We start from the raw sequence: 26,240 nt of genomic DNA on the forward strand, positions 1-26,240 counted from the left end.
TATTCATTAATTGATTAAATTAATTCAATTATTTAAATTTAAACATACTTTGGGTTTCTCTCTATGTCTAAATGTATTTCTTGCATCTTGTCATTTAATGTTGTTATTCTTGCATCATCTTTGGGTTTTCTGATATTTCATTAAAAATATGTTTGAATTTACAATTTTGATTAGTAAATAAAAAAATGAACATATAACTTATATTACTATTGGCCATGAGCAATTTTTTTTGTACTGATTTTCAAATGAACATATAGTCTATCTAAATTGAACATTTAAGTTTTCTTACTTTTGGCCAAGACTATTCTTTACTGGATTGCTTTGCACTTTTGGTTGAACTTCTTCTTGCTTGCTAAAATCAATATTAAGAAATACTTTAAATAAAAATGAAATAAATGGTACACAAAATAGATAGTTATCAAAAATGAAATGAACATTATATATTTATACCTTTGATCAATTTCATTTTTGTCCTTTTTCTCAGGAGTATTCCTGTCTGGATTGCTCTGCTCTTCTGGCTGAACTTGTTTTTGCTTGCTGAAATCAATTTTAAGAAATACTTTTAATAAAAAATGCACATAAATTGTACACAAAATATACTGTTATAAAAATGAACATTTGTTTATATAAAATTGATCATTAGTATACCTTTCATCCCTACTCTCTTTGTCAGTTGTGTTATGTGTAGCAGACACACTCTTAGTTGTTGCATTAGTAGCAGGAATGTTCTCACTTTGTTCACTTAAAAAAAACAGAATTATTTTATATAATATGATATTAAAGTATGAACTAATTTATACAATGAAGAAGATAATTAGTTATTTTGATATAAAGCTTTTATACCTTATTGTTTGATTTGTCTCTGGTGGTCTTGATTTTGACATAACAAATTTCACTCGAACCTTTTTTTTTCACTAAAATTTTAAGAATTACCTAATAAGTTTGGCATATATATACAATGTACAATAATTGAATGTAAAAACAATTATTTTATACATATAAACTTACTTGTTTAAAGTGTATCTTTCATAACTATTATCATATTCATTTTGTTCAATAACCTTCTTTAGAGTTAATGGTTCAGATTTCCCATCTCTAAATTGAAGCAAGTGTATCACTCTAAATGGCACATCACTACATTATAAATTAATTACATGACATTAGTTTGAATGCATATCACTGAAATGATTATTATCATATTTATATATGTGCATGATGATTTAATGAAATGTACATTTGTTATTTAAATCTCAATGAATACTCAAATGAACAAATATAAATATATGATCATAATTATATCTATAAATGAACATTATGAGTATCAAATATGATCATATACAATTATGTTTCAATGAAATGTACTTTTGTTCTTAAATCTCAATAAATACTCATATGAACAAATATAAATATATGATCATAACTATATCTATAAATGAACATTATGAGTATCAAATATGATCATATACAAATAACATATTAAACAAAGATAAAACCAATTTTTTATCAAATACAACTAGCATATTAGACATGAACATAATATATTATGTAAATGACTAATTACCTTGGTAGTGGAGACATTGTTAAATCCGTACCAATTGACTTGTCAATATCTTTTAAAAGTTCAGGATCTACAATTGGATCATTTTGACGGTTTTTTTTCAATTTGTCTACTCTTGACTGAAGAGGTACATCATCATCATCGTCTCTGTTTTATTTAATAAATTGTTAATGTTTTAGTTATTTTCAGTAAAATCTTAGAACAATTACTACAATCGCAAAAAAATTTAACAAAAATTATGTTTTACAAATAAATTCGCTCTATAATTTTCATCGCAAGAATATGAACAAATTAGGTTTTACAAAAGTTAGGGTTCATACATTTCTTCAGAAATTTTCAACAAATTACTCGTCTCTGAAGTATTCTTCTCCAAAATCATACTACAATTGCAAAAAATTGAACAAAAATTAGGTTTCATCGAAAGAAAATGAACAAAATCGCACTATAATTGTAATCGAAAGAAAATGAACAAAATTACTTACTCTTTAGATACATTTTGCTCCGATTTTGCAGTTTCTTCTTGCATGTTCTTCTCTGTAGTGGTTTTTTGCAAAATCGCACTACAATGGCAACAAAATGAACAAAATTAAGGTTTCACACATAAAATTGCACTACAATCACGAAAAATGAACAAAACTAACGAAATTACTTACTCTTTTTGTTGTGATTGTTTAATTTCTTCTCGAATATCAGACATTTGAAGCAATTTTGGAGTATTTTGAAGCAATTTTTCAGTGATTTAAATTGAAATTTGTTCCGATTCGTTGGGTTTGATGAGAGAGAAACTCTAGAGAAATGAAGAAGATGGTGTTTAGAGAGAGAGAATGATTTGAAATTGATTTTTTTTTTTAATTTTTTTTATGTATATATATATGTGGGGTAGGGGAAGTTAGTTATGCAGTACTGCGGTTATTGTGGGGAGTGGGTAGTTATTGTGGGTTAGTGGAGGGGGTGTGTGGGTAGTAACTCTAAACGCTGCGTTTAGAGGGAGTGTAGGTTGGGCTACCTACACTAGGGTCTAGTATATACCAATTACTCAGAATAGGCCTATATAATATAGCATATTTTTTATTTGGAAAAATTGGCCGCAACAACACCAACTATGACAAAGGTGCGTGTAGCAGCACAACCTTTTAAGGGTGCGGTTTACAGCACAAACTATGTAATTGAGTGCACATATTAGCATAAATGACACTAATGAACTAAGGTTGCATGGAAAAAAGTGGAATCTTTATTATTTTATATAATTGTTTAAACATTATTTAAACATATATGATTTTCCATCATGCGTAACTAAATTAGCCTTACCTTTTTTTTTTTTTTTTTTCATTTAAGCATTTCTTGACCTCCACCATTATATTAAGCGGATTCCTTAAAAAAAAAATTGTGCTATTATTTTCCTTTGTTCGCTTCTCCAATTACTATTTCTAATATCGATCTCACATGATTGACTTAGTTTCCTATCCCTTTCCACCTAGTTAAATACTAAATTGATAAATAAAATAAAAAATAAAAAATAAAATCATTTAAATACCTTTATTCTACAAGATTTCAGGATACATAGGTAACTTTCTAAATACTAATATCAAAACCCACAAAGTGATTTCAAATACTTAATTCAAAAAATAATTTTAGAGTTGGATTTTAGGATATGTCAAATTGATTTTTTTGTTTTTGATGTACAACACTTAAATTGTGGAGGTTAAGAGAGAATTAATTTAAAGGGAAAAAATTAATTATAATGGAAGAGGAAACTAAGTCAATCATCACATGAGATGTAAAAAAAGTAATTGAAGAAACAAACGATAGAAAATAATGGCGAAAACTTTTTGAAATAATTCAATTTAATGGTTATTTAATTACATGTGATGGAAAATGGAAAATTAAGTAGAATGAAATTAATCAAAAATATTTTTAAACAAAAAGGCATTAAAAATATTTAAGATTTCACTTTTAGAAGAAATCTACATTTTGCCAATGTCATTTATGTTGTTATGTGCACCCAAGTGCATAGTTTGTGATGTTGAGTGCACCCTTGAAAGGTTGTGCTGCTACACGCACCTTTGTCATAGTTGGTGTTGTTGCGGCCAATTTTTCCTTTTTATTTTGTTGAGCGAATTTAGAGGAAACAGATTACTGCAAATTCAAACGCTGTCTCTGTCCAGGTGCTCTACGCCTCCACCCTTTTCTCCCCTATTCCCTTCTCGATTTTCTTTTCGAGAATTCTTGTATTTCTGGATTTGCATAAACCCTAGGCAACAAATTCGAAAACTTCACTGCCAAATTGACAGTTTGATTTCTTCAAAAAGAATCAGTGTAGAATTTGCGATTATTGTTATGTACTAATTGAGCAGCTTTTTCTAGGTAACCTTTTCATATTTCTTTAATCGACTGCTATATTGCTAGTGCTGATTTCATCCCAATTTTGTATGCTTTGAATTTTGATGTTTATATGCTGATAATTTTGATTGTATGTATAGTTTGGGCTTAATTTTTAACCTTAATTTGGTGCAACACTTGGTATCAATTCTTGTGTGATATAATAAATTTTTTTTTTGGAAAATAAAATTGTTTGATTGCTTACCAAAAGATGTTTGGTTTTAATTATGATTACTGTAATTTCAATAATTTGCCAAATTGAACTTAAAAGGCTGAATATCAATGAATTGCCTAATATGGTATGAACATGGGCGCAGGAATGGAATTTGCTACCTAAATAAATTAGTCTAACAGCGTATCATTAACATGTACCCATCGTCCCATTCGTATGTTTCGGATTGCAGTTGGCTGGACATTAATTGATGATTTGTAGCTTTACACAGATGATGTTTTAAATTTAGTATGTTTTATTTGGAAATGCTGCAGGCTAGATCAGTATCGCGTCCGTGCTTAACTAGCGAGGTGGGAGGTATCAAGAGAGGCAGTACTGAATTAAAGGTATCATCTTAATACATTGCAATCCTGTGTTGGCATTTGTTCACTACTTATTGGGGATAGTTAAATCTTAAAAGTTTAAACCTGGAGTTTTATTTGGTGTTTTTAACTATAATAGTAATTTCTGTCAATATTGGGTAATGAGGTGGCGGCACTAAATTTTGGTGAATTTTTGTGCAGCTCTACTGTTGTTTTGAGCAGCTAATGTGAATTTAGGGGGAATTCTTTGATTTGATGATAGTAATTATATGGGTTCAGCAGTGCTAAATTATCTGCTAAATCTGTGGCCTTTTTCGGACCTTAGAGTTGATGAAGTGACATTATCTGATCGTTTGGTTAGGAGACTTTCACTTCCTCAACACACCCAGCAATTTGTTTATGCTATTAGTGAGCCAGAAAATGAGGCCATTGTATATATTCTTGCTGCACAAAATTTGTCTGAAAGATCAGCTAGGGATACTGAGTATTTAATAAGGGAAGTACGACCTGATGCAGTTGTGGCCTTAGTTGGTCATAATACATTGTCTGAAATTCATGATCATGAATTGGTTGACGGTATGGATGATCTCGTTCCAACTTCAGTTTTTAGAGTTTTGATGAGGTGTTTTATGGACAAAACAAACAAAGACAATTATGAAAATCTTGCTGGAAACTTGGTTCTGAAAGAGATATTCGGTGTTGGCTTCTATGGGCACTTCTTTGTTGCAAAAAGATTGGCAGAGGAAACTGGTTGTTCATTCTCGGTCATTGAGTCTCCTTTGATAAAGACAGCTAGTGCTGACATTGATCCTTCTTCTGAGACTAGTAAATCCAGTAACATGCTTCAAACTTTGGCATTGCAGCCAGCTGGCTTGGTTCCTCAAGATTGGGGTTCATTAGTTGGTATTTCCCGAAGAATTATCTATAACAGTGATGTCCAATCGCAGATGATCACAATGGTTTGTCCATTCTTATCCCAATCATTGACGAACTTGAGTGTTTCTGGCTCTCCTGAGGATGAAGGGTCATGTATAATGGAGCCCAGGTGCAATTATTCCCCCCCACCATTTGCCCAAACAGTTTATCCCTTACTCTTGGATCTTCATAACATTTTTGCTGACATTCCATCTATGGGCCGTGCTCTGGCATATGCACAGAAAATGTTTCTTGATGTGGGTAAAGGAGAGGGCATTGATGCTGATCTATTGTCTGAAGTTTATACCTTCAGAATTGCAGTTGAGGGGCTGAGGATTGCTCTGAATAACGCTGGTAGACTCTCACTCCATAAACTAGGTAAATGTATGCCAAGCAAGATTGATTTTAATGAGTTGTCGATTGAGGATAAAACCCATTGTCTTCTTGCGCAAACCCTACGCAGTCAGGCAAAGAAGTCTAAGACAGTAGTAGCAGTAGTGGATGCTAGTAGCTTAACTGGTCTTCGTAAGTTTTGGAACACTCCAATTCCTGAAGAAGTTAAGGATATGGTTGAAGAACTTATTGTATGCCAAGACATAGATGCAGAAAGCATCAATGATAAAAGGAAACGTCTGTTGTCTGGTAAACCTGTAGTGGCAGTTGCTTCTGGTGCTACTGCGGTTCTGGGGGCATCTTCCCTTTCTAAAGCTCTCCCTGTGTCATCTATTGTAAAAGTTGTTATGGTTAATGTTCCAGCATCTTTAAAACTTTTCCTTACACAAACACATAAAGCAACTTTATTTGCACTAACCAAGATTCTTGGCCCATCAAAAATTGTGGGTCCGGGCTTCGCAACTTCTGGGGCTAAAGCATCTTCTGCACTTAAGGCAGCTGCTTCTGCGGAGAAAATTCGAGTCATTACTCATAGTGTTATAGCTTCTGCTGAAAAGACTAGCTTCTCAGCTATGAGAACTACGTTCTATGAGATAATGAGGAAACGACGGGTTCAACCGATTGGTAGCAGGCCATGGGCTACCTTTGGCTTTAGTGTAATGAGCTGTGCGGGATTGCTTGTTTATGGTGATGGAATTGAATGTGCTGCTGAATCTTTCCCTGCAGCGCCTTCCATCGCCAGCTTGGGCCGTGGTATCCAAAATCTGCAGCAAGTGTCACAATCCATTGGAAACTCGTGCGGAAAGAAGATTCAGAAAGCTATAGAGTCGCTGATGTACAGGTTTAAAAATGTGCGGATCCAGTAAAGTGAGAATCTATGACTTCCTTTTTATATTATCCTAGCTGTTATTGGTATTGAATTCATTGATGATACGTCATCCCATTGTCTGGTCAGGAGTACATACATAATCCAACGAAGGGTGGGGGTTTGTATTGATGACTGTGGTATTGTCCACTTTCTTTCTGCCAAAATTTCTTATAAATTGATAACATGCTTCTTTTATCTTCTTATTATTTGTTGAATACACAAATATAGTGTTCACTTTTACAATATGCATATCTGGCTTGTCAAACTAGGCTTCTAAGGGTAAAGGCGAGACAATAGAGAAAAGGCATAATTCCTCCGTCGGGAAAAAGTTATTACTCCCTCCATTCATAATGTTAGTCCTATTCAGAATATTTAGAGTATTAAAAATTAGAGGAAATCTTCTAAATTTCTCTCTATATATATAAGAACAAACATAATCAAATGACATCTAGTTTTATTCGTCTCGATGAGTACAGTAATTAATAGTGACATCATTTTTTGTGGTCTCTATTGAAAATGGTGTCATTACTTTCTTGTTAAGACTCACTAAGACTTGTCCAAATTTATCACTTTAGCCCTAAGAAGTCTTAAGTTAAGTCTTGGAATTTCAAGCCTCAACTTGAGACTTGCTTGAGATTTAAGATGAAAAATGGAGGAAGTCTTAAACATAAGTCTTAAGACTCAATATGATGATGTCACCCCATGTTAGACTTGGAGCTAAACTTGCTCTTATATTAAGCTCATAACCCATTTAATTATACTCCTAACAATCTTTCAATCCCATTTTAAGTGAGCTAAATCATTTAAGACTCACTTTCTTAAATAACTTTAAAAATATATGTTTCGAAGTATTGAAAAACGAAGGAAGTAATCATGGGCACAGGCCGTGCCGGTACGCGGGCGGCACGGGCCCGGCACGGCACGGCGGTCCACCTGTGGTCCGTGGGCCGTGCCGTGAACACTTTTTTGGAAATCGGCACGAGCACGACACGTAGCACGGCGGCCGGCACGGTGGCCGGCACGTTGGCACGACCCGCCGGCACGGCCGGGCACGGCACGGCACGAGCCCGCCATATAATAAAATAATTTACTTATTTTGCATTATTAAATTATCGTACTGGCTACCGTCATATAATAAAATAAGTTATTCTTCAATTTTTTGTGTTTTCGGATTATCGCACTCGTATTTTTTTTTTATTATATGCATTGTTGTTTTTTGCTAAATTAATAAAATTGTTTTTATTTGTTTATATAAACTTAAACATAATTATTAATTAGATAAATAATTTATATAACCTAAATTAAAATAAAGTTGTTCAAAAAATGTAAACAAATTATATTAACATTAACATAAACATAAATTAATCACATATATTAAGTTGTACTAAAAAAATATATATATATATATCGTTTAATTCTTTTTTTTCATTTATTAAAAAAAAAAAAAAAATTAAAAAGGGTGGCACGATTTGGCCCGCGGCCCGGCACGGCACGCAAGGCACGTGGGCCGTGCCGTACCGTGGGCTGGGGTGTGCCAATTTCAGGCACGACACGGCACGGCCCGCCGCGGAGCCGGCACAGCACGACACGACCCCCACCACGGCACAGCCCGCGGCGGCACGGCACGGCCCGTTGCCCATGTTTAGAAGGAAGTATTAATATAGGATTGTAGAGAGAGCTATAAGGGCATGGTGTCGCCAAGATTTGATCCTAGGTTCTTGGTATCATCCGCCAAGACTTTAACCAAGTTAGTTAACATTTATGGGTTTCATAGATGAGCAACTCCAGTGGAATTTGCATAGGCCCGCCGTCACAAGATTACTACTTCATTCATTACACTTGCTCAATATCATAAACATAAGAATGATTTGAGGAAGATGGTCGCTTCACGAGAATGGAATGGTTCAAAGTGGTCAAAGCAAGCGATGGGAAAGAAAGTACAAAACCTCATTTTGCAAGACACCTTTTGGAGGAATGTCATGTATGCCCTTAAGTTGACGTAGCCTCTTGTTAAAGTTCTTAGAATTGTTGATTGAGAGAAAAAGCCACCTATCGGCTACATATATAAAGCCATGGATAGGGCTAAGGAGGCTATCCAAAAGAGTTTTGCATATAGAGATAATTAATTTAGGGATGCTTTTAAGAAGATTGATGAAAGGTGGAATTGCCAACTTCATCGACCTTTGCATGCGGCTGGATATTACCTTAATCCGGCAATTTTCTATGATCAACCCAATGATGTTTGTTGTGAAGAAATTGATACGGGGTTGTATTATTGTATTGGAAGGTTGGTTCCGGGTGTAGAAACTCAAGATAAGATTATGATGGAGTTAGATGCATTAAAATATGTCATCGGACTCTTTGGCCATTTCATGGAACTAGCCTCACTTGTAGTGCTACCGATTGTGAAAGAAATTGGGGAGTTTTTCAACATGTATGTACACTTTAAGTTTTACCTTTAATATTATAATGATTATAATTCATAACAACTTTTGGCTAATAAAGTAATAATTCATTTTTGTCACAACTCCATACAAAGAAAAGAAATTGTTTGGCACAAGCTCGATTAAATGACATGGTTTACGTCCAATATAATGGAGCTTTACAACGTCGATATGAGAGGCGAAACACCATTGTTCCCATTCTTTTGGAAGATATCGATGAAAGTAATGAATGGTTATTTGGGAAAATGGCTGAAAATTTGGAAGAAGATGAACGTGTGTTTGAAGGTGATGACTTGACATGTAGTTTGGTTAGTAAATCCACGGGGGCCAATGAGCTAACCGATGTTACTAGAGGGGCTTCAAGGGTAAAAAAGGATGCTCCATCATTTTCTAGAGGGAAGGCACCAATGGTGATTGATAGTGATGATGATGATGATGAGTGGGAGGAGGACATTGTTGAAAATGTGGATTATGAAGATGTTGAAGACTTTGATGTTGATTTAGAGACTCTTTAGTGCTTTAGGAGACCATCCACTAAACTATGTTTGCTTTTCTTTCTTTCTCTTTTTATTTAATTATGCTAATTATGTCTTACTCTAAGTACTTGTCTAATACTTTTTCGCCTTAATGAGTTAGTGATAATTTTTGTCAAATTATGCTTCCCTTTATGCATTTATAAAGGAAGTTATATGTTGCTTTAAGTATAATATTAGTTTACCTATCATTTTAGAGGTTTTAGGGTCTTAATAAGGTGTGCCTCACCTACGAAAGGTACGCACCCGAGCCTAGCCAAGGACCTTTTGCGCCTTGGTGTGCTTCGCGCCTTTTAAAACTAAGAACTTCACATAAGATTGGTGTAGTGGTTGCAAGTGAAAATTTTATGTTTAGCTAATTAGTTTTCTTAAAGAAGCAAAACAATGGTTGAAAACAAATTATTTTATAAATCCCAAGAGCTAAAGATTAGAAATCACACGGACCTTTGGAGAAGTTTTATTCTATAAGCCTTTTTTTCCTTATTAGTAGCATTTCCTATGTGTTTGTTGGGACTTTTTGTTTATTTTTTTTTCTTTCTTTCTTTATTTGACTAGTTTTTTTCATTATGCTAATAAATTGAGGTGAAATTTAAATAAATTTGAATGGTGTTTAGCTTTTGTGTAAGAAATTGAGTAATTATTTGAAAGACCACTCCCATAGAAAGGTAGATTAAAGTTTTAATCGCAAAATTGCTTAGCAAACTGATATTATCACCCTTTTTTGACCTTTTAAAAGCGGAATAGTATGTAGTGTCTGTCTTGTGCTTTAGACCCATTTGATTTGGGTGGGCGGTGATGGCGGCTACATTTATGGGTGATGGTGTCGGCGACTGAGAGATGGTTCTAGTGTCGGCGGCTGGGGTTGAATAGGCTATGATTTTGGAGGTTTTGTGGAAGGAGGGGTTGAGCACATGACCCTCACGTGAGGGTCAACACTGGAAAACAGGGTCAAAGTTCTAAAACCGGGTTAAGGTGTTACTTCGCTAAAAAAACTGGTTTTAGGTGTACTTTAACAAGTAAATTTTATAAGGTGTTTTTTCACAGAAAAGGTGTTTAAAAAGGTGGTTTTTGACAATTTGTTTTCTTTTTATTGTTAATGCCTTCTTTGTTTCTTGATTCTTATAGTTTTTTTCACGCTTCACTAACATAATTCATTTTTTAGTATGCAAGTAGTTTATACACAGTATTAAAGTAGGAATTTTTTGAATAATAGTATTGGTATGCTACTTTAAGTTTTACATGTATGTATAGTGAATAACCTAGAAACTTACAATTGGGATGGAAGACATATATTGGCTAAATTGCAGCATCTTGTGTTTAGTAAGTAGGCATTAATCTACTCTTTGCTCACTCCCCTCCCCCCCCCCCCCCCCCTCTCAGGTTTGGAGGGGTGGTGGTGTCGCCAAGACACTAATGGCTGAGCAAAGAGTGCCATGCTCTCTCCTTGTGTATAAAAGGTGCGGTACGACCTAATAGGGTCAAGTGCCTTTGGCTGAGGCAATGCGATTTCAAAGTGGCTTACTAAAGTGCATTAAGGCGAACAAATGTTATTTAAATAAATTATATTTAAGTTGCATCCCACTTCAATGAGGCATAACTAAAGTGTGAAAGGATCCCTATCACCTTAGTGTGCCTTAAGTTTTTTTATTTTTAAGCGTTGCTCTCTCAAAATTATTATTGGCACATGTTTTTTTTGTATGTTTTCTCAACACCAATAATAATTCTTCATTCGAAATGATTAATTGTTTTTAATATATCAGATTATTGTTTAGGAATTGGGGCAACAGACCTAGTTGTTTGTGCTGCTTTATTTTTACCCTGTATGGTGATTCAATCAAGTCCTCCTCGTACAATGAGAACATGTGCTTCAACTCCCTATTGCCCAGTTCAAACTACTTTCAATCTAAGAATTGCTTCTTTTCTTCTTCTGGATCTTGAGCTGTAAACCAGGAAAAGGGTTCTTATGTTCAATAAAACAGTACAATGAAAGGCAAATATTGCAGTAAACTGAAAAATCTTTCTGCAAGTTCCTTATAGACAAAAAAACAGTACTTTGTCCCGCTCTTGCTCTTAAAGATGACTGTGACAAGTATCATCTGTGTTCTATTGCTCATCATATATTTCCTGGGCTTGTTTGGGGATAATTAGTAAAGTTGTATTTTCATTTAATATGGACCATTTGATTGTGTAAATTCCAGCTTTCTTTTCCAAATTATCTTGAAGTATTCTTTTGCTGGTCTCACTCTTATTTTAATTGTTTTTGTTAAATTTTTAGTTTTGTCAAATTATTTATTTTTTGAGGGACTGCATTATGCTTCTTCCATATTTCAAGCTCTTACTATGCTGTAAATAATATGATATCTTCAGTCAGACAAATTAAACAACTAAGTTGGAAGAACACTTGACGTGGGTGTATTGGTGTGATCCTCTTGAACAATGCATTAAGGAATTATGTTTAGCTGTTTGATGTGGTTGATCAATTCCTTCTAATTTTATTCAACATCTAGTCATTATAAGCTTTCCATTGTAGTATTTTAAGAATATCCGTGTTCCCTGCGGATGAAGCATCAGTTAATCATCAAGGGATACCTGGAGTTTGGATGATAAACCTTGATTCTGGTGTTATGAAACTGATAAATTTGATGATTTTATCGTGAGAGGAATGGCAAGTTTTCATGTGTCTGAATTCTGAAATGAATATTTGCAGTTTTGATGGATGTTTGGCCATGTCTTGTCAACTTCTACCATAAGCTCCTAGAAATTGTAATTTTTCTTGTATTTCCCCATGCCATTTACCACGCCTTCCATGTAGTTAACTACTACTATATAATGTTTGTTGCTCTGGCTTGAGTAATAGGGTAGAGCCAGCGGTAATGGAGCAGGGGCAGAAAAAGCAGGGTCTCATGAAATCCAACGAGAAGAGAAAAATCAAAGAATAGGACATCAATCTGCTATACAGTGTATAACCAAATTTCTGCCTTATTACTACTGCTTTAGAGATGAACCAGTTGAGCTTTGCTGCAGTTTTGTTTTGGGTTCTTTTGTATTTTTTCTCTGGTTGAAATGTTGATGCTATCTCTTTTGCTGGGTTATTGAAAAGTATTCTTTGTCGTAGATTGTAACCGATAAATATGCATCTCTTCTACTTTCGTCTCCATTAAATTGGGCATTTCTGATCCATTACTCTGGTATGGTTAAAGGCTCTTCTATTCTGTCTCATTTATTGGTGGTTTACTATTTGACTTTCATGACAGGTTGAATTATTATCAATTGAAAGGCCTTATACCTGAACCCAGAGGGACTACAAGGTCTATGCGTATTCCCTATGACAGCTACTGACCAGAGAACAAATAAAGGTAATATATTTGGATACTTTTTAAAAGTTTTTTCTTGTGCATTTTCTGTAGTAATTTCCTCATTGACATGCCTATGTGCTAACTTGGCTGCCTGGCTAGATTACAATATTTTTTTTATTAAACTTAAGCTTATGTTTTCTTTCATAGCTCATTTCAAATGCACCTGTGCTATACAGATTATAGTCTATCCCGCTTTTATTCACTTGCCATTCAAATGGTTTTAATTTCAAGCTTTGTGATCTTACTGGTTTGTGTGGAGATCTTTGATGCATGCAGCTACAGCTTCCTGGGAGGAGAAGAGGGGGAGGGGGGGACCTGTTAAAATTGATGTAGTTTGCTTTTTAGGATGTCATTTGATTTTGCTTCGTTTGTCCTACATAACTTTCTTATAAAAAACTCTCTACTCAAAGTCTATACATTGCCAAAATCGTCCAAATTTAATTGAGCTTAGCTGGCTGCCCACTCGTTTTCATTTCTGTTACCCATTTCAGTCATAATGCTATTTCTCTGTTAGATATAAATGGAGTTTATATTTGATACTTTTGGGATTTTTTAATGGTTGGTGATACTAAAATTCCTAATGCTATACAAAAGTGAACCATAACAATGAATTTAATTTGCAAATTACAGAGTATTTATACAAATGAGTTTAACTCACAGTTGTAAGAATTTAATTACAACTTAAAATTTTATTCAACTTTCATAGAGATGGATTTTGAAATTATTTTAGTGAAGAATAGTTCAGCATTAATCCCCCCCAAAAATTTACAAATTCAAAAAACTTGTGACTCAAACTCTCAATAAAGTAGAAAAAAAAAATCTATTTTCCAGAAGAATTGATTGAAATAATTAGTTATTGCACAAGACAGAATGGAAATTGCAGTGAAAATAATATTACTTCCATAAATCACTCAATTATATAATTTCTTACGTCTTGAGGGTGGAGAAGAGATTTTTTCTTCGACAAGCGATTTGGTGATGGTGTTATTAGAGGTAATTACCATTAATTGTTGATATTAACTAGGCAGAGAGGTGAAGGCAAAGTATTTTAGTGAGATAAAAAAGGAGAACAAAAAGGTCAAAAGAATTGTTGATGTTGATGTGTTGCTCTCATCTTATGAAAATCCAAATCGTTTTCCTTAGTTTTAATTTTTGGTTAGTTTTGCAGCATTAGTTTCTGTTAGTTATTTTTACTCTTTGAGACCCATGTATGTAATGTTTCTTTTCCTTTTAACTGTTATTTGGAGTATATTTTCGTCTAACCTTTTGTTCAAGGTACAAAGCAAGATGATTCCATTGGAGCCGATGCGGTAAAGGATGTCTATTTAATGATGGAATTGCAATTTGGTGTACATTTTGTGAGATTGTTCTTACTTAGACTCTTTTAATTTTGATTTGGTTGCATAGATTAAGATTAATTTAAAATGAAGGTGAATGGTTTGAGGATGAATGCAATTATCATTTGAGGACATTGGTTGATCATAGAATAAGATGTCTTTGATCGGAAGCTGGTAAATATATATTCATCTCACTCAATTGAGTAGTTGACATCTTTGTGGAAGAGGGCTATCAATCCTAAGCAACTGCTTGAAAGGTGCATCCAGAGATGTGTATGAGTAAACTAATCAAGGTATTACAAACTTGCTTAAACTGTACGCTTATACATTATTCTGCTGCCTTTGCAAATATACTTTATTTTGAGTGATAATATAGAATGAAATCTTAGCACTAGCATATAGAACTTATGAGAAGGTTAACGTTGTGAATTTGTGATGAATATTCAATGATCTTAGTTTGTTGTTCTTGTACATTCTTGAAATTTAAGGTAGTCCTTTTAGGAAAGGACTAAAAGTAATTTGGATACTAGATCTAGAAAATTGGGTTAAATAAGCAAAGTTAAAGGTTAACTTAAAATGGACAAAGCAAACATTTTAAAAGGACCTTGGATTTCTTAAATTTGTGCCTTTTTAATCGTGACACTTAATCTTTGTCCCAATTTAATCGACACTTTCCTTTTATGTTCATCCCCATTTGATGGACATAATTCCCCTATGTGTGCCCACTATTATTTAGTTCTTTCCCTTTTTCTACCATCAAAAGTTAAGGTCGCATACCCTAATATCATTCTATAAAATAAATAAAAAAAATTGGCGGATAAGCTCCTCCCTAAAAGCCTTAAGTATGGGAGGTGAGCATGTAAGCTATTCCCTCCTCACCATACCTAACTTATTAGTTGTCTTTACAAGCTCAAAGTTCATAAATTATGACCATGAATTACTTATCAAGTGAGATCTGGTAAGGCTTTTTTAATATTTAATTTTGGGAAATTATCAATGATACCCTCCAGGTTTTGACTTTTATCAATGATACACCTCATTAAACTTTCATTATCAGCGGTACTCCTAAACTTTTCCCTAAATTGCTACAGTAATCATAACGTTAAGTAAACGTTAATTACCATTAGTTGACAGCGATTTTAGGCTGAATTTGCTTGACTAAAATGCCCCCCACTCAATAAGACCCCCTCCAAGCCCAACCAACAACATTAAATACAAAATTTTTTATCGTTCATCTCCCTCACTTTTTCCCCTGTTCTTCTTCTTCAGTAAACCTTAATTGAGGTTCAAGTGAAGCAAGATCCTTGGAGATTAATCGATTCTTTATGGATTTTAAAAGGTTAGTGCTTACTTTTGTTGTGAATTTTGGCTTTTTGGTTTAAATTGTTAGGTTTAAGTTAATGTATGCATCTTTGCATAATTTGTTGGATTTTATATACAATTTGTAAATGTTGTTAGATTTTGCTCTAAATTCTGATCAATTTCCATATGATCAAGTTTGCATACTAAATTTTGTATTTTGTTAGATATAAATATACATTTGAGTAGGAAATTGTGTTTGTGTTTGCATGGAACATTTTTACTTCTTAAATGTTGAACCTAGGTTTGAATTTGTATTGTTCTTGAGTATGAGATGTTTTGGTGTGGTTAAATTAAGGTAATTTAATCCGATTTTGCAAAATGTATGAGAAGGTTCTGTTTTGATTTAAGTATAAGATGCATACTATTGACATTGATGTGGATCCTCATATTTGTAACCTCATGGATCAAATTATAGAATTTGAAGATAGGTTTAAAAAAAAAAGGTTAGTAGTTATATCAAACTCTATTTTTGCTTATGCTTATATTCGTAAACACTGGCCAATAGATGATGATGATGCTTATGATGATGTTTAGGACATTCCTAAATGTCGAATTTTATGAGATTTTAGTTAGGACATTCCCAGAAGAAGCCATTGAAGTGTAAGAGTTGAAAGAATTCTGAAAGAGAAAGGAAGAGAAGACCAAAGACATGGGAAATGAAAAAAAGAAAAAAAGTTGGGAGAAGGTTAAATAGGAAAGAGGGGAATATCGAAATAAAAGGAGGGAAATCTGAAAGGGAATTTTGGAGGGAGATTAAATGGTAGGGGCATTTGAGTATTTTCACTTTCCCAACTTATTAAAACACCCAACTTAACGTTGTGCTTACTGTAGCAATTTAGGAAAAAGTTTAGGGGTACCGCTGATAATGAAAGTTTAATGAAGTGTATCATTGATAAAAGTCAAAACCTGGAGGGTATTATTGATAATTTCCCTTTAATTTTTTACATTCTAGTTATTTTAGTCAATGCATAATTAGAATTATTAATGGTCAAATTTGTTTCCATATTTAAAAAATATTATGTGGGAAGCTAAATGTGGGATGAAGAGGTATCTTGTTTGTTGCTGTTGTGTGCTTAATTCGGTGATTGTACTCATTTCTCTTCCAGTGATGCATCATTTATTATTTTTACTTTCGTTGTGTTTACACACAGCATGAACTCATTTAGTTGTACATTTCTTTTACATCATTGTGCCACACTGCCACTTGTGCAAATTGTTGTAATAAGAAGCATAGCATAAAAGGATATAAGCGTTGGAAAATTACTAGTGCTGCCTCTCGTTGAAATGAACAAATGGAAAGTGCTTTTAAATAGGCTACAAGTCTCACCAAAGTTCCTAAAGTAAAGCAACTAAGCAACTAAAGTGGAGTAGTGCTACTAGGGACGTGGCTTACTACATGCTGCCACTCTTAGTGCCCTCACTTCCTTTGATTAAAATCAACTAATATCTCTGTTTCAAATTATTTGCATCGATTAGACATTTTCTACTACAACTTTATGTCAAATCGTTGCAATTAATTTGAAACGAAGGTAGTAATTTGACTATGAGCAATCCAACAAGAAATAAAGAAGACTTACTAATAAACACAACTAACTTACTACTACTAGCCTTTATTAGGAGATATTCTTGTAACTAAGTGAACTCGGCCATTGACGGACTCTTTTGAAGCATATTTTAACTCAAATTCCATAGGCACTTTTCGGGATTTAAACCTTTCATTGTATAATTTGCTTGGTTGTAAGTGTATTTCTTTACTAGGATCTCTTTTTTGTTAGGTTTGTAAATGTGTGGATATTTTTTTATTTAGGTTGAATATTACATTCCCAAATTAAACGTGGTAAATGTTTTTCGGTATTAAAGGAAGAACGCCGCATTCCCCACCCCCCCTCCCCCTCCCCCTCCCCCTTTTTTTTCTCTTTATTCTTGAATATGAAGCTGATAGCCCTTTTTTGAAAAATGTAAGTAGCTGTAAAATTATATATAATGTAGTAAGAAAGTATAAATGATGTAAGAAAAAGACAAACAAAGTAAAAGAGGGTGTTTGGAAAGATGTAAATGTGTAAGATAGTAGAGGTAATGAGGTATGTTTAAAATTGAATAAATCAAAGTGATAAGAATAATATGAACGAAGGGAGTATACTCCCTTAGTTCCTGCATGTTTGTTCCATTTGTCTTTTCCCGGTCTATATTTTAAAATGATGCGTACAAACCTCCAATTCTATACATGCAAAAATTATAAAAATTTCATATTTGAAATGAATCTAATATCCCACTTAGCGTCTGTTCTCATTGACTGAACTCAGCTGAACTGAACTGAATATTTTATGAGAGAAGGAAATTAGGAGCTGACTGAACTGAAAATAAACGTATGAGAACAGACCCTTAATTATACTATTTCTTATAAATAAACATTCAATGGGTATTTAAGTTTCTAGCTTCAATATAATATGTATTAAGTTTCATGAAAAATATAATCTAATTCCATAGGAATCTTTCAAACCGAACATAACCATAATTGTATTGAGTTGCTAGCTCACTCTTTCATACCTTTCTCAACTCCTACTGGTGTTAACACTCAACATATGAGGCAGTTATGCAACCATCTCATATAACTATATTTTGTATACCTAAGGGAACAGTGGGAAGGGATACTTCTTTTACAAAAGTTTCTTCTTATTATCATATATTAGCTGCTTATGGTTTTAAGGAATGGTACTTAATGTGTCATCATGGAGTTTCTGCTGGCTGCTCCTGTGTGTAGATATAATCAAGGTGCGCCGCCAGAGACCTCCTGAACAAGCATGGATCATTATCCAGCATCTCACAATTGATTTCGTCTCTGATTTCAGCTTTATTTGTGTCCTGTCATGCAATCAAAAATTAAAAAGTATCATGACTTCAGACAATTTAAGCTCATAAGCACAGTTTTCAATTTTGTTGAGGGGTTATTGGTAGGAGAAAGATAGAAATTGCTATAATACCATGTTTACTCTGTGTTGTTTTTGCAGTACTTGATCAGTATGCACGAGTCGAGCGGCAGTAAAGCTTAGCAAGAAGGTGAGGTAAATGAAGGTGATACAAAAGCTGACCACTTTGGACATTGTATTGTTTGCACTTAGCTTGTATAGCTTAATGAAGTTATTGGAATATGATACTTGCGTGTGGTATATATAATCAAAGGTATAAGATTCAGTAGACAGGGTACTGTTTGGTGTGTCTAGGTCCCAGTAGGAAGACGTCGTAATAACATTATCAAACATTCAAAAATAGGTGCGTGAGAATTGTACGTATGTCTCTAGATTAAACCTGAAAAAATAAAATATATTGAAATAAGAATATATCATGAAAAGCCAATAGGTAAGATATGATTCTCGTGAAATGTGTGAACACCTTTTGTTCATATATACTTTATGAATTGACGAATTTGATTTTTATAAATTCTGGAATATTGAAAATTTTCTATTTAATTTTCTGCTGTTTTTTTGGAAGATGATGTGAATTTTTTTTGCTTTGCTCGTGTCAATATCATTTCTCATTTGTGACCCACGGTTTGGTGGTTTTTCCGGTATCAAACAACCGACTTTTTTTTTTTTTTTTTGGTTGTCCTAAAGGCTAAAAATTCTGTCATGTGAGTTGCTCGAAAATAGGATAATATTACTACAATTCTACAATGCCTACAAAATACCATTCTAAGTGGGTCATCTCTTATACGAACTATGTTTTTAGTTGGAATTTTATGGAGGAGATTAAATAAGACAATGGCCTGAATGGAGTAATCAGGATTTGTTGCTCAATTTTCCATGCAGAAAAATGCTGCGTGTGGAGCAAAATTAACCTCTTTCATACATACATATGCATATATCTATACTATCTCTGTTATACTATCACGTTTGTCAACACATTTTTTTAATGATTAATATCTCTGATTATCAACATTGTAAAATCATAAAAAAGTGGATATTAATTAAATATACATTGAAATGATTTATACAAAATCCCACATGAATATGTTTTATCGTATCTATATACTACATAAGCGAGTCAAAACACATTGTGTGAATAGTGTAAAAATCAAATGATGTCAACTAAAATTTGAAAAGAATAATCTCACATTTGCTCGATCTGCTCAAAACGAGCTGACCTTTGCATAATCTAGGAACATACTCACCTTTACCCCTTATTTTTCTTAAATGGCCCTTTTTACAGGCTATTGGATGAAAATATTAATTTTTATTTTATTTTTTAAAAAAAAAATCTTGGGTTTTTCTAAGTTATACCCCCAATCTTCTTCGGTTTCTAAGTTGTGCCTATGCTTTTTCAAACGTCTAAGATATGCCCTCAACTTCACTAATTTTTATAAACAATAACCTTTGACGTTAACAATAATTTTTTTTTATTATTTTATTTTCTTATTCTTTAATTTTTTTTTAAGTGTTAAACCAATTAGAATGGAACACGTGTCAAACTAATAACGCCACGACAATATTGTTCATAAAATAACTTAACTTTCGTTAACGGATATGGCTGTCAAAAGGTATTGTTGATAAAATATCGTGAGGTGAAGGACACATCTTATAACTTTGAAAAAGCAGGTGTACAGCTTAGAAATTCAATAAATTGGGGGGCATATCTTAGAAAGACCCAAAAATCTTTAATAATCTCCTCCCATTTCAATCACCAGCACCATTCACCATAACCACCACATCACAACCTAACCTCATTGCCACCTCTGAACCAAGCTGACCCCACACCCACAACCACTGACCACCACCCCTACACCCCATAACCCCTTTAACTGAGATCTCCAAAGTAATAAAAAACAGAAAAATAAAAAAATAAAAAAATGGAGATACTATACGTGTTTCAGATGTAAATCTGAAGCCTAGGTGGTGGTCACATCTTGATGCTGGTTGGGATTACCTGTACAATGAAAAGTGGTTATGCCATCGGGGGTGGCTTCAAGGAACTCCCCTCTGAAGCTTAAGTTAGTATGGTATTTGGGTGAATAATAATGGATAAGTGATGAAATGTGATTGTCTAGTCTCTTTTTCGTTGTATTTGGCTTGCTATTTATAATTGTACTATTCTTGGTGCTATAGGCTGGGGCATGCTGAGGTCAGTTATGAGGCTGAGCCCCTAGGAGATTGATTCTGACTCCGAGGGGGAGTATGTTGGGGTCAGATGTGAAGCTGAGCCCTTGGGAGGTTTTCCTGTCCTTGGACTAGGCTAGCGCGGGCACCTCTTAAGTGGTGCTGGGAGCACAAGTCAGCATAACGGGAGCTACCCTATACAACTAGCTATTCAAGAGGTGGTCTGAGGCACTCAAGCCAGCTCTTGCTGACTGGAGACGTTTTTTTTATCTAAGGTTCGGAGCATGGGAAGAGCTCTGCCATATACAACTAGCCCTCCCCCCCAAGAGGTGGTATAAGGGACCCGTGCTAGCTCTTCCAAGTGTCTGACCTCTACTAGTTCATTAGTTGGCTGAATTGGCTGATCGAAATAATCTTCCTCATACACTACGTATTTGGTATGGACTATAGATGTATAATTGGATCGCTTTGCCATGGCCAAATTCCAGAAAAAAGACTGCTTGAGGGGTGGATGTTAATTGGCGAAGAAGGGTTGAGGGTGGTTTCGGTCTAGTGGGGTGTAGACATTTACTTCTGGCCTCCTATCCCGACAGGAAGTTTTATGACAATAAATAAAACCGTCTTTGTGTTGGACCAACGTGAAAAATGCTTATGGACACCTAATTGAGCGACAAGAATGCAAAATGACTAGCCTAACCCAAAACAAAATGAATTAAAGCCAAAATTAACTAATCCCGATCATAATTAGGCTTAAACCCGAGGTTAAAACCTAATTTTGACGGATTTTGAGGCGCCTATGTTAAAAATAAAAGCTGTTGTAGAAAAATCCGTCTGCATCTCAATGAGTTGCGATGGTTTGGCGCAAGCAACTCACAAGGTTGCGCGTGACACCTAGCGCAACGTCTAGTGATGCGCTTGCGGAAGATTCAAAATTTCATAAAAATATAAAATTGAATCTTACCATAATACCACGCGTAAGACATCCATTTGCGCTGCCCTTAGCAGCGCATTCAAATGACTTGCGATGGGGTGTCGCGCGCAACCTATTTTAGATGCGCATTCCACCTGTTGCGGCAGAACACTCAAAACCCTAAATGCATCCATTCCCTATAAATAGAGGCTTAATATGAGGCTTAAATAGACGGAAATTAACCTGAAACTCTGGAAGAAACATTCTGAACTTGTGTACTCTTAACCCTCTTGTCCTAAACACTCATCCCCTCAATACTTATTACTACAGTGGTGGTTCCCGAATAATATGGAGTCCATAAGTGTTCTAAACGAAGATCTAGCAAGGAGAAGTGGTAAATTCCCGAGCACTTAGATCAATCATCTTTACTTTTCTTGTTTAAATAACTTTTAATCAATTAATTAGTGTTGTTTGATCACTTTAAACAAACTTTTAATTAATTTAATTTACATAGAGTTCTTGTGTTAATCAAGACTAGAATTTGAATAATTAATTGATTGTTTTATCACCTAAGTCAAGGCGAACATTGTTTATTTCTTGTTCTTTTCACGGATTTAATTAAACAAAGAATAACGACTTTTGCAATGTAATTCCTAAGTGATTAATTATTGTAAATAAATCAAATAACTTAGTTTTTAGGAGCATGTTGCATATTGTTTTGGGTGTTTTTGTCCCTCAGGAGAGTTACAACACGAAGACTGATCCGGGATGAGCTGTACCTGCAAAACAAACGGAGACACCTGTTGGGTGGTGCTCCGCCTCCGACGATCAAGTTAGGAACTTGAAAAGGAATAAAGAATACGGAAATTTAGGTGGAGATCTGCTTGAATTCCAAGCTCAGGTGTTTCTCTGATGTAAGAGAATGCAGGTGTAATAAATGGTAAAACGTGCCCTCAAAATGAGGGACATCTCCCTATTTATAGGGTCATTGAGAATTGTGCCCCTGATTAGGTCACTGAACCCTAATCATTGGTGGGCTGCGCCGTTTTGCGACATTCTCGGGATTTGGGCCTGAAGGCCGCCTTTTCCCTTGATTTCTGGAAGGACACGTGTCGAGCAGGGATTGGTCCATTTTTGACCAATCTGGGGCTGACATGTGTCACCCTCTGATTGGGCCACGTGGCAGGGTGAAATTACCCTAAACATTTGCCCCTCACAGATGTGACGTGGCACGCCACGTGGCATCTGTGACACATGTCACTCTCTGGTTGGCGGTAATTTTACCGTTACATAGTAACCGTTCACCTTCCGGGTAAATTACGGAAATGCCCCCATATTTACCCTCTATATATAGTCGTTTACCCTCATAATTTTGTACTTCTACAAAAATTTTCTAGAGAGAAAAACTTTGAGAGAGCAGAAGTCATCCGTTTGAGTCAGGCGCGAGCAAGAAACTTTGTTCTTCTGCAACCCAGCCGGACCCGCCTTCCTTCAGATATCAAATCCAAAGGTACCGTCTCTGTCTCTCTCAGCTCTTTTCTTTTTTCACCGCTTGTACATATTTCTTGCAATAAATGGATGCATCACCAACACACACGACATAACCTAGGTTAGAGTCCAGCCGGTCACCAGGGACAGCTGAGTCTAGGACTGGGAGTGCCGGCTCGGGGTGTTGGGACCACCCTTTGCCATGGATTCCGACCAGTTATGTGTTTGTGCAGGACACCATGGCCCGGACAATGCAGACGACCACTAATCCAAATTACAGAAGCGAAGGCTCAGGCGGCCAAACGTCTGGGGGAGAAACGTCTGGTCAGGGAGACCAGACGGCTCTGGAGAGATCCCCTCCGCGCGCCCCTTCAACCCCTGCTGACTCTTTCTTGGAAGAGTGCGACCAAGGCGGCGACGAGGCCGCCTCTGCCCCCATAGACTTAAGCGAGGGGGAGACGGAGAGCGACAGCTCCGCCTCTACCTCCGAGAGCAGCGATGACTTGCCCCCTCTTCCGGATAGCGAGGAGGAAGAAAGGAAAAAGTGGAGTGAGAAGGACGATCCCTTCAACATCCACGTCTCCTCCAAGGACCGAATCTAGATGGGGGAGAGCTTAGAGAACTTTAAGAAAATGCACCCGCTCGGAGACGGGTATAAGATCCGGGTGCCGCCTGAGCTGGGCACCATCGCTTGGGGGGATGATCAAGAGAACGCCAACAGCTATTTTGGCTGTTACGAGGCGGCGTTCAAAGCTGGCCTTCGCTTCCCCCTTCACCAGGCGGTGAAGGCAATTTTGAGAGGCTACGGCCTTGGGCTCTGGCAACTTACCCCCAACTCCTGGACCAACATTCTGGGGTATGTTGTCGCCTGCGAGTTCCAAGGGCTTAACCCCGGCTGGGAGGCTTTTGCAAGCATGCACTACCTCAGTAGGAGCCCAGGCGGCTGGAGGGCGTGGTATACTCTAACCACACAGCCGCAATACATGATGACCTTGGACAAGGTATCCAAGTTCGATGGCTGGAAGCACAGGTTCTACCTGATGTCAGCCCCAACCAGACGGGAAAATTATGAATTCCGTCTGTACAATAAGAAGCCCGACTTGTTGGGCAGGAAGTGCACTCTTCCCCGGATCCCAGAGGAAGACTTTGACAAAATAATCGAGGCAGACTTTTTCGGCCTCACAGACGCAACACTGTCAACCGGGGAAACAATAAAAGTCCCTAAGAACTGGATTCCCAAGAGCGCCTGGTTCAGGGATGAATGTTTCTTAGCCGCCTGTGGGCTAGGGCACATGTTTAATAAACGTATGCACCTGAGTTCATACCGTCTGTAGTATTTTTCTATCGAAATTGATTTATGATTTTGACCAATTTCTTTCTTTTTGCAGAAGAAGCACTAAACATGCTGCAGACGGAGAAAACTCGCAAGCGATCTTCTGCGGCCATCCGCAAAGAGCTGGCGGAGAAAGCTGCGGCCGAGCTCAGGGCCAAGGTATTGAGCGCCTGACCCTTTCTTAAGTTTATTTTAAAAACTATCTTGTCCGGATACTAACCCTGACTTGTTTATTTTCACAGGGGGGGAAAGTTGGGAAATCGTTTGAGAAGAGCCTCAAACGGGCAAGAGAGGAGGCCCCAGCCGCTCTTAACAAGATAAAAAAGTCCGCCTCTACGTCAACTTCTGGCGCCTCAGCCGGGGCTAAGACGATGCGGATATCGGGGCGACTCGAGAAGGTAGGCGGCAGCTTGTGCCTTGATCTTGTCAACCCCTCAGCAGCCGCGGGGTTCACCACGCCTGCAAGCATTTCCTGCTTGGCCGGCTCTGAAGGTAAGAACCCTTTTGAATCCTCGCTTGAGATGGGGTGGCCTTTACGGGTGAAATCCCACTCCCAACAGACGTCATCCTCAGACGGCCGGCTACAAATAGGTGCCGCCTTAGTTTCGCACTCATCACCTATTGATTGTGGTGCAGATCAATCTCCCTGCTGGCCAGACGTCTAGAAGCATGCCAAGGCCATGCTAGAGGCTGTTCGGAAGAGGGATAAGGACAATATCCCTGGGATAGAGACGTTCAACCTTGAACGCATTCTATCCCTTCTGGCTGAGGTAAGAAACTTGTCAATTCAATGTTATTTTTTCCAAGTGTTTTACCCCGCCTGTAATTCTTATACCGCCTGCTTTTTGCAGGCCATGCTACGGGTGGACGGGCTCAAACGTCCTTATTCCCGCAAACGGGAAGAGGTAAAAAGGGCCAAGAAGTCCGCCATAGACGCTGATAATATTGCTTTCCACTCAACTATCGTAAATGAACTTGAAACTAAAGCAATAATTATGACACAAGCGTCTAGAATCCAGCAGTTGGAGCTAGATCTGAAGGCGGCCGACCAGCGGGTAACGGATGCTGAGACGACCAAGAAGGGGGCGGAGGAGGCCTAGAAGAAAGCAGACGAGAGCGCCAAACAGGCTGAAGAGGCGCTCAAGAAGACCCAGGCGGACCTTGGCAAACTGAAATCCAAGGTTGAGAGGCTGGAGAAGGATGCTGCTCAAGCTCAGAAAAAATTTGCAGCAACCCTGGAGGCGGAGCAAAATCGCCTTGTTGCTGAGAGTGATGCTGACAACGACGCCCGTATAAAGATTGCTTGGGCTGCCTTGTACCCAGACGCGGATTATAGCATCTGGGCAATGGCGCACAACTATGCCGAGTACGTGGTGTACTTGAGATAGCAAGGCGAGCCAGAGCCTGCCTCCTTTGAAGCCTGGCTCAGCAACAATGAGCCGTCCGCGCCTGAGCTTCCTGGTCCTGGTGAAGTGCAGGAAATTCCCTCAGACGATGAGGAGAAGAGAGAGGACCAGGAGGCTCCGTCTGCAGGCCAGAAGTGACCCTTCAGCAGCGTATGCCAATCTTTGCTTTCTTTTAATTCTTTTTATTCAGCGGCTGTATGCCAAAACTTGCTTTTTCCGGCCTGCGTGCCGAGTATCCTTGTATTTACCGGCTATGGAGCCGTGTTAATTAACAATTTCTTTCTCTCGGACGGGGTCCGGTTAACATTTGATCCATTACAACCATTTGGTTGGA

General features: G+C 36.6%; 1 protein-coding gene, 3 long non-coding RNA genes and 1 pseudogene across 7 annotated transcripts; 2 read left to right on the forward strand and 3 right to left on the reverse strand.

Moving 5' to 3' along the window:
- Window positions 1-108: 108 nt before the first annotated feature.
- Window positions 109-1,645, reverse strand: LOC145641041 (uncharacterized). Its single transcript, XR_014115111.1, has 4 exons — window positions 1,562-1,645; window positions 649-741; window positions 290-352; window positions 109-129 (listed from the first exon to the last, which is right to left on the reverse strand). It is a non-coding gene; the product is annotated as an uncharacterized LOC145641041 (long non-coding RNA).
- Window positions 1,646-1,713: 68 nt separating this feature from the next.
- LOC145638997 (uncharacterized) lies at window positions 1,714-2,275 on the reverse strand. Its single transcript, XR_014114781.1, has 3 exons — window positions 2,212-2,275; window positions 2,041-2,118; window positions 1,714-1,938 (listed from the first exon to the last, which is right to left on the reverse strand). It is a non-coding gene; the product is annotated as an uncharacterized LOC145638997 (long non-coding RNA).
- Window positions 2,276-3,695: 1,420 nt separating this feature from the next.
- LOC145638996 (uncharacterized) lies at window positions 3,696-15,933 on the forward strand. Of its 4 annotated transcripts, none has more exons than XR_014114777.1 (6): window positions 3,696-3,922; window positions 4,424-4,495; window positions 4,673-6,646; window positions 6,735-6,784; window positions 12,879-14,610; window positions 15,587-15,933. XR_014114777.1 is itself a non-coding variant. In XM_081690089.1 (4 exons), exon 3 carries the CDS (start codon window positions 4,741-4,743, stop codon window positions 6,643-6,645), a length of 1,905 nt encoding a protein of 634 aa, XP_081546215.1. In that variant the 5' UTR covers window positions 3,696-3,922; window positions 4,424-4,495; window positions 4,673-4,740; the 3' UTR covers window position 6,646; window positions 6,735-6,807. The 4 variants fall into 4 exon arrangements, 1 of the variants encoding a protein (XP_081546215.1); XR_014114779.1 differs by lacking the exon at window positions 6,735-6,784 and having other exon boundaries at window positions 12,879-12,980; window positions 14,256-14,610; window positions 15,587-15,923; XR_014114778.1 differs by lacking the exon at window positions 6,735-6,784.
- Window positions 8,107-9,606, forward strand: LOC145640160 (uncharacterized; annotated as a pseudogene).
- Window positions 15,934-18,048: 2,115 nt separating the features above from the next.
- Window positions 18,049-18,982, reverse strand: LOC145641042 (uncharacterized). The gene is made up of 2 exons (XR_014115112.1): window positions 18,661-18,982; window positions 18,049-18,541 (listed from the first exon to the last, which is right to left on the reverse strand). It is a non-coding gene; the product is annotated as an uncharacterized LOC145641042 (long non-coding RNA).
- Between the last annotated feature and the right edge of the window lie 7,258 nt (window positions 18,983-26,240).

Source organism: Chenopodium album, chromosome 7, assembly GCF_948465745.1.
Source record: "Chenopodium album chromosome 7, dcCheAlbu1.1, whole genome shotgun sequence".
Lineage (NCBI taxonomy): Eukaryota > Viridiplantae > Streptophyta > Magnoliopsida > Caryophyllales > Amaranthaceae > Chenopodium > Chenopodium album.